Source organism: Pristis pectinata, chromosome 2 (assembly GCF_009764475.1).
Source record: "Pristis pectinata isolate sPriPec2 chromosome 2, sPriPec2.1.pri, whole genome shotgun sequence".
NCBI classification, from domain to species: Eukaryota; Metazoa; Chordata; class Chondrichthyes; order Rhinopristiformes; family Pristidae; genus Pristis; species Pristis pectinata.
Window position 1 is genome coordinate 118,284,630 of NC_067406.1, and position 8,805 is coordinate 118,293,434.

Sequence of the window (8,805 nt, forward strand, 5' to 3'; positions counted from 1 at the left end):
ATTTATCCTTATTTAATAAAACATGTGGCAAGAGCACTGCCATATCATTACACATATTACACAGGTCGAGTTTCATCCGCTAGAGAAAAATGTGCAGCAGTTCATTAACCCTACCAACTTCCAGTATGTATTTCCAATATGTACATGACTGCGCCAGATCCTAAATAAAGTCTCTAAGACTTTATAGGTTACAAGAGACTATTATCCTCGGGAGGCTATAAAATTTAATGAAGTCTATACAAAATAAACTGAAGTAGCAAGTTTTCTTCTGTAATAGCCATGAGAGTCAGTGACTGGAAAAAATACTGAAGCACGTTCAGGTAGCTAGTTCAACTCGTAGCTGTGCACAAGCAATTTCAGATTCTAGAGTACTTGGGTTTCTAAGAAGGAAAACAATAATTTTGAAATAGTTGCAAATGAAAAGATTTTCCTCAGCCCCCAAATTGATAGAGAAGGAAACAGAAACTGAGAAAATGGCCACACAAAAAAAAACTTTTATAGGAACTCAATACTTCAGATGTAACATTCTCCTGATTTCATAACTTGTATCATAGTTTGCTAGATCTTGTTTTTGGTCGTAAAGAGGTCTAAAACTGCCAAAGCATCTTGAACTGGTCAATCATGACTTGATGTTCCATGGAGAGATTTGTAAACTAGGGTGAGAATTTTAAATGGGAACTAACATAGAAAAACAATTACAGATAGATGAACAGTACACATTAGAACACAGGCAACACAGCTTTGGCTCCATATGGGAAAGCTTTATCTTTACAATGACTCAAATTATGGGGTGCAGTCTCAGTCCCATATTTTAAGCACACTGCAGCAGAAAACCTCAAAAACCTCATCACATTTGCTTTGCAGTATAATTGCATAAAGCACTATTAAAACATTTAAAATTTCATCTGCTAAAACAGCATAAACTATCCCAGTTAATTTTATTGGTACTAATTATATTCCACATCTGGATATTGAAAAAAAACGTGTGTCAACTGATGAATTGTTAGATAAGGGCATCCAGAGGGTGGGTAAATTGGATGTGGTGTTGATCTAACTGAAAGACAGAAGTAGTAAGAGGTGCAAAATGTCAGAGCACCATGTAAAACTTGGAGCACAATGTGGGATTGCCACCTCATCATTAAGACTAAGTACCTTATGACAGGATTACCTCTGCATCTATAAAGTGAGAAATTTGTAATGTAGGTTTGCAGAAACAGAATCCCAACTTTGTCTATGGAATCAGCACAGTCTTTAAGTTATTCACATAAATTATATGACCATTTATAGGAATTATTTGTAAAAGCAAATTAAAATATTCTGGATTAAAACATTCATTTATACATAGGCAGTATGCCATTTCTTATATTAAAATATCTTTCTCAGAAGGATTATGTTCAGGTTTTACCGCACTGTACCTTTTAAACGCTTCCCCGGGATTCCTCTCACATTCGCCAGCCTGCAGCACGCTGTGGACGGTCGGATCTCGCAGTTTCTCTTCATATCCCTGGACCAGGCTGCTGTTACGAATCTGAGAAACAAGGCTTCGTATGAAGTTGCTAACGCAGAGCGTGTCTGCATCCTGGGCTTTGCAGAAGTGAAAGGCGAGTGTCTGCCGGTGCAGTCCCCGCTGAACCAGCTGTGGACAGGTGGGCCAAACCAACTCAGTGCACAGCGCAGTTTTTCCACTCCCGGGGCCCCCAACGACCAAAATACCCCCGATTCCTCCAGTGTTTTTCCCCGAGGGTCCAGTATTCCCACTGGGATTAGAGGTCCCAAATGCTTTTCCATTGTTCTTTTCTTGAAGACAATGCTGGAGTTTATGGAAAACCCACTCCCTGCAGAAAAACCGCTTTCCTTGTAATAAACTCTGAGACATTTTGCGTGCAGAGGCGATTTTCTTTCGGTGCGACGTTACAGTTTTAATGCATAACGCCTGGGAGATTTAATATACAAAAGACACAAGATCTAACCAAAAAAGCAGAATTGCCTGCGGATTAATTACTCGTTAATATTTCCTGCAGTAAAACACCTGCAGCGAAAGTTGAGCCATTTTTGTCCTCTGGTTACTCTTTGTTGGTTAAACAGTGACAAATCCAGTAAGTGTGTTCACAGTGTTACACATTAGCCACATTATAATGAGTGGACGTTGTGTACAATATCCATCCATTTATATTTTATTCTCTTATCAGTCGTTTTCTTTAGTTTTATTCTTCCACGAATCTCAAAATGATCAATATCCTCGACCCTCTCTTCATCGTTGCCTTCATCGTAGCTCCATATGGATTATTTCATTTGCAGACCGACTGCAATTGTCCGCGATCTTTAGGAGCCCTCCACATCGTAAACCCAGCACAACAAAGCTTCTTCGAGAGGAGGACGAGGAGTTTCCAGTGGTGCAAGGCTCTTGTCTTCCTCACTTAGTCGCTACGCGAGAGCGACTAACTCCAGCCTCCCAGGCCAAATACTCACTGTTCTTCCGCTTGCCCAGTATAAACTTGATAGACTTGAGATCCTGGGATCGGGATGAGAATTGTTCCGATGCAGCCACTCCAGTGAGAACCAGCCAACGTCTCAAAATGTTGCGGGAGAGTTGTCCTGAGTTAACCTTAGCCCCCGCTCCCACTGCCGGGCTGGTCGCAATCGTCTGTTCTGTTCCCTGGCTGATCCCGATCCCCGCTCCTTTATCTTGATCCCGATCCCCGCTCCTTTATCTTGATCCCGATCCCCTGCCCCGCTCCCTGCGCCGGGCGGATCCTGATCCCGATCCCTTGCTCCACTCCTCGCTCCCGGGTTGATCCCGATCCCCTGCCCCGCTCCCAGCACCGGGCTGATCTCGACCCCCTGCCCGGCTGATCCTTATACCACCCCGCTCCCCATTGATCGCAATCCCCTGCTCCCGGCTGATCCCAAGCCCCTGCTCCGTACTCCCGATCTCCTGCTCCCGGTTGATCCCGATCCCAATCCCCTGCTCCGTACTCCCGATCCCCTGCTCCCGACTGATCCCAATCCCCTGCTCCGTACTCCCGATCCCCTGCTCCCGGCTGATCCCAATCCCCTGCACCCTACTCCCGATCGATCTCGATTTCCTGCTCCCTGTTGATCCCGATCTCTTGCTCCGTGCTCCCGATCCCCTGCTCCCGATCTCCCACTCCGTGCTCCCGATCCCCTGCTCCGCTCCCAGTGCCAGGAATCCTATCGCTTTCTCCTTCTGCCTCGGTCTCTCCAGTCAACGGCTCCTCCTCACTGGAGCCTAATTGGAGGCAGTCCCGGGCAGAGTGTTCCGCCCTAACCCTGCGGGGAGGTGGGTGGAGCGGCTGGCTGCGTCAGGCCGGTCCCGCGGCGCCTCTCCTCCTACTGGAGAGCAGCGGCAGCGGCGGCTGCTGGCGCTCGCTCGCCCCGTCCGTCCCCCGCGCTCGCGGAGCAGCCGTTACACTCGGACAGCACAGGCTGCGCGAGCGAGCGGCAGATACCCCGCCCCCTCCAACCGCCCCAGCTCCATCCACCGCACCCACCCCCACTGCACTCTGGGACTTGTAGTCCTGCCGCCCCTGCACCATAGGCGACAATCTCAGCAAAAACGGTCCTTGAAAAACACAATACGCGGCATGTTCAGGGGCGTTTTAACGTCATTCCAATACCACACGCTTTAACCTTCGAAAATCCAGCCGAAGCATGTAAGTGAGCTGATAACAAACTACAAGTCCCAGGATGCACTGGTGCAATTTGTGGCGCCTGCGCAGACTTCACATGCTTGAGGTGAAATCTTGTTTGCGGCAGGAGCTGGCAGGGAAAGTAATTGGTTAACCGCGAATTTAATTAAGGCTGTTGTGTTTGAAGATGCAAGTATATTTTAAAAAAACGGGAAGTATTTCTTTCTTTAAAATGCAGGGTCTAATATTTAGAGTATTGTGTGTAGTTCTGGTTGCTACATTGCAGGAAGGATGTGGTGGCGACCGAGAGAGTACAGAAGAGATTCACCAGGGTGTTGTCTGGATTGAAGGTGATGGAAAGTAAAGAGAGGTTGGATTAGGTGGGTTTATTTTCATTGGGCTGGAGGGGGCTGGGTGGTGACCTTATAGAGGCGTATAAACTTATGAGAGATATAAATAGGATAGTCTGTGATTTTTCACCAGGGCAGGGGAGTCTAGAACTAGAGAGTAAAGATTTAAGATGTGAGGGGAGAAATTCAAAGGAGATAATGAAGGGTAAGTTTTTTTCCCCCCACACAGGGTGGTGAATGTTTGGGATGAGCTACTAGAGGAGGTAGTGGAGGCAGATACAGTTATGATGTTTAAAAGGTATTTGTGCAGGTACTTGGATATGAAGGAAAAAGAGGTACATTGCCCTGTTGTGGTCGTATGGGATTAGCATATATAAGCATTATGGTTGGCATGGATGAAGTGGGCCTAAAGAGACTGTTTCTGTGCTGTGTGTTTTTGTGATTCTATGAATATAATTGAAGTTGTTAAGCATTTGAAATGAATGTGACTGGGTAAATGGAAGCATTTTTGCTGCTGGCTCCCTACTCCTGGATTTGCTCCTGATCTAAGTGGAGTTTGCATGTTCTCTCTGTGACTGTGTGGGTTTCTGCTGGGTGTTCTGGTTTTCTCTTGCATCCCAAAGACTGGCTACTGTAACTTAACCCTTGGTAGGTAAAGTGGCAAAAAAAAAGGTATTTGATGGGTAAGTGAGATGCAGACTACAAGGAAATAAGAAAGAATGGGACTGATGAGCTGAATGATGTTTGTCATAGGAAAGTAAGTAAACCTTCTTACTTATGAATGGCAAGGCAATGGCTTTCGTTTCAACAGTTAGTGACTGTGCATTCAAGATTACCTTAAATTGGTGACTGGAAGATCTGGGATTTAAGGAATGAGGAAAAAAGATTAAATGTGACTTGTAAAGAAAATTGTGTGGTTGAGCCCCTTTAGTACTTTTTCTATTATTTCAATGTCAGACCAGGTTGAACATTAAAATAGAAACCACCTCAATTTTAATTTGAGGGAAGTTGTTAACAATTAAGTTTGATAAAATATTTAACATGGAGTTTCTGAATGGCAACTGGACTTAAATGGAATGTAAGCAGGCACATTACTGGAGCATGGTAGTTTACAAATTAATGCAGTCAGTAAAAGAGATAGTAAGGGGATGACCAAAAGCCTTGCCAAAGAGAGAAGGGCAGTTTTTGATAAGTCGTGGTTTAAAGTCCAGAAGTGAGTAGATGGCCTTCACTGATGAGGTGAAGAAAGTCGGCAATGCACAGACTTGTTGGAAAAGTGTAGCTCTCAGAAGGCATTTGGAATGATGAAGGTTAGAGATGGAAAGAGATTAAACCATGGAGGCATAAGATGAAATTGCATGAGATTGAGAACTAAAATAGGTGAGTGAACAATGGGTGACAGTAGGTGCAGGATAGTCTTCTAATCAGGACAGCATCCAATCAGAAATTTCCATCTTTTTCTTGTTATCTCACTAGTTATGAAATGTATTAAATAAGATTCTCTATCAGTACATAATGTTTATATATCAGCATATGGGGTTGTTGCTGGTGGCTAGGCTTGCATTTGGTGAGGATAGGATTCAAAAACAACCAACAGATTTCAGTGCAGTACACAACACCACAAACACATTTTTTAAAAATAGTTATTTGATGGACACGTGTTCATAATTTGACTGCAGTTTGTTTCTTTTCATGACCCACATGTAAGGCAAAACCCAATGTGAATGACATCACCAACATTTAAAAATACAATGGCTTGCAGTTACTCTGTGCCTGTAATGTAAGAATCACAACAAAGTACTTAATAGATAAGAAATAAAAGAATTAAGAGATGATCTGGAAAGGATAGGGAAAACAGGAGAGAAAATACAAACAAGTAGTGATTGTGCCAAGCTTGAGGTTTGAAACTCTGAAGGGAAAAAACCAATTAAGTATAAGACAGGCACAGTGGCTGTGACTGCATGATGTAATTCAAGTGTATCCAGCAGATGGGGTGAGTCAATGAAACAGTGCTACTTGGAAAGGTATTAGCTGAGAGGTACATGAACAGCAAAGGAGACAAAGTGCTTCTTAAGCATCATTAGACTAAACAATTTCTTTTCAATATTATTCAAAATTCTTAATATCTATAGCAATGGCAGATAGAAAAATGAGAGCTATGTGTTTTGAAAGCCTTTTATGATCTTATTGTTGCCTGTCCTACTAGCATATGATTTTGATTTCGATTCTGATTCTCATCCAACTTGTATTTTATAGCCAATGTTATTTAAGAGGTCTGAGTAGGCAAAGTTTCGAGATCACACTGCATTTGACAACCAAATACTTTATCCCTGCATTGCAGTAGGGAGGTGTTTGGATGGTTTGACAATGGGAGAAGTGATAATGCCAAAGAAGCATTTAAAAAAATCTTTCCACACTTTAGGCAAACACTATAAAATGATTTTTTTTCAGATAGCAGATAAGATTTATGAAAAAGTCTTTTAGCAGGAAAATGTAAATTTTGCTTTTGAATTATGAATTCTAATGTATATAACAAAGAAGGAATGTGATCTCATTTAAGTATTAATAGTATATTCGAGGGGTCAATGTGTATCCAAGCCTAAAACAATAACGATTGTCAAGAGGTCAGTGTTAGGAAGTCGGTCACTGGCAAGAAAATAAAATATAAAGTAGTGGAAATTAAAATAAAAGGATGTAATACTTGAAGGCAACAAGCTATTAATTCTTGTATCATGATGCTCAGTAATTAATTATAATTGAATAAACTAAGTTTTTCAACTCTTAGAATTCCTACCAGATTATATGAGCACAATAAAAATGGAAGATGTGTTATTGGCGAGTGATTTTAGATTGCCAGTCTCATACAAACATCCAAAGCCAAAATTATCACCTTCAGTGACGCAAATGCTCATTTATGTAGCATAAAGTGATAGGAAAAAAGGTTTAACTTCTGTTACAAAGAAAAAAGAGTGATGGAAATGACCTGTTAAAAACTATTACATAAAAATTTATATTAAGGAAAACTGCTGTGCATCTGTGGCTCTCTGGAGTTGATTTGCTAAAATATTCACAGCCACCTGCATTTCAATTCTAAATGGCTAAATGGTTGTCCTGAGACTAACCCCTAAATCTAGACTCCCTTGCCAGATGAAACAGCCTTTTGGCACCTATCCTGTTCAATCTCTCTCAGAATCTTAAATATTTCAGTAAGATCATCTCTTCTAAATTTCTGCTAGCATAAGCCAATTCCCATCTCCCATCTCCCCTCTCCCACTGCCCATCCCAGGAATCAATCCAGTGAATTCATGCTGCACTGCTTCCAAGAGGAGCATATTTTTCTGTTAAAGGCACGTTGACCTGAAACAAATATATCTCCACAGATCCTATATTTTCAACATTTTCTGCTTGTTAGCTTTTTCTGTTTCTTAGTTTCACATTTCCAACAATTGTACTATTGCAATTCCTGAACCTTGTACATCAACCCCTTTGTGAAAAGGGCAAACATAGCATTTGCCTTCCTCATTGCATGCTGTATCTGCAAGTAAAATTTTTGCACTTCATGAACACCCTAGTCAAGTCCCTCTGTACATCAATGTTTAATAAATTTTCAATTTAAACATTTGTACTTTGACTAAAGCGAATATGCTCTCCCTTTCCCACATTATGCTTCAATTAATGTCATTGAATGAAACAGGAAAGGAAACCTACAGAAACTATGGATTTTGCCTCTTTTGCTGATGAATTGCTACTCTTCCAAGATGAAGATGAATTGCAAGAATTTTGATGAGACTTCAACATCCATAAAAATATAGCAGTAGAGCATTCAGCTCCTACTGTGCCATTCAATAAGATCATGGCTGATCTTTTACTTCAGTGCCGCTAATACTATATCTCTCAATTCCCTTAATATCTAAAATCTATTGATCTGCTTTGAATACACACTATGAGCTTCTAGAACTCTCTTGGGTAGAAAATTTCAAAGATTTACTACCCTTTGTGAAGAAATTATTCTAATCTTAGTCTTGGGTGGCTTGCACCTCATTTTGAAATAAAATACCCCATCCAAGACATGTCAAACCCTGCAGGAATTTTGGATATTTCAATGAGATCACCTCTTATCCTTCGAAACTCTCAAGAGAATATGCCATGTCTTCTTTGTCTGTTGTTGTATGTGCCAGCACAGGAATTAATTTGGTGAACCTTTGCTACACTGTCAATTGCAAGTGTATCCTTCCCTAGTGGGGGAGAGTGCACTTGTGCACAATATTCTCAATGCAATCTAAATGGATTAAGAAATCTATACTTTTAAACTCATCCTATCACAATGAGAGAGCAACATACATCTTGCCAATCTAATCACGTGCTGTTACTGCATTTTAGGGATTCATGATCCCTTGGAATACCAACACCTTTTAGTCTCTAGCCATGTAAAAATACACCTTTCTTTTGAAACAAAGTGGATGATCTTTTTTTTCACATTATATTCCATCTGCCATGCCTTTGCCCATTCACTTGATCTGTGTACTGTATATTGCCCATTAGCCTCTCTGCATCCTCCTCTACCCCCACATCGATCTAGCTTTGCATCAGCAGCAAAATTAGGTATGTAATATTTGATCCCTTCATCCAAATTGTTGTTGTAGATTGTGGACGGTTGGAGCCCAAGCACCCAACCCAGCAGTATCCCACTAGTTACAGCCTTCCAATGAAAACAATCTATTTATTTCTACTTTATTTTCTGTTTGTTAACCAATTCTCAATCCATGCAGTATATTATTTCCCAACACACAGTGCTCTAATTCTTT

At 41.4% G+C, this 8,805-nt stretch overlaps 1 protein-coding gene across 1 annotated transcript in view; it reads right to left on the reverse strand.

Annotated features, from left to right (window-relative positions):
• ankrd50 (ankyrin repeat domain 50) overlaps positions 1 to 3,431 on the reverse strand; it is an 88,044-nt gene extending 84,613 nt beyond the window's left edge. Inside the window, exon 1 of the mRNA XM_052044886.1 lies at positions 1,416 to 3,431. Coding sequence (XP_051900846.1) covers positions 1,416 to 1,876 — 461 coding nt within the window. The 5' untranslated portion in view covers positions 1,877 to 3,431. The remainder of the gene's footprint in view (positions 1 to 1,415) is intronic.
• Positions 3,432 to 8,805: the final 5,374 nt, after the last annotated feature.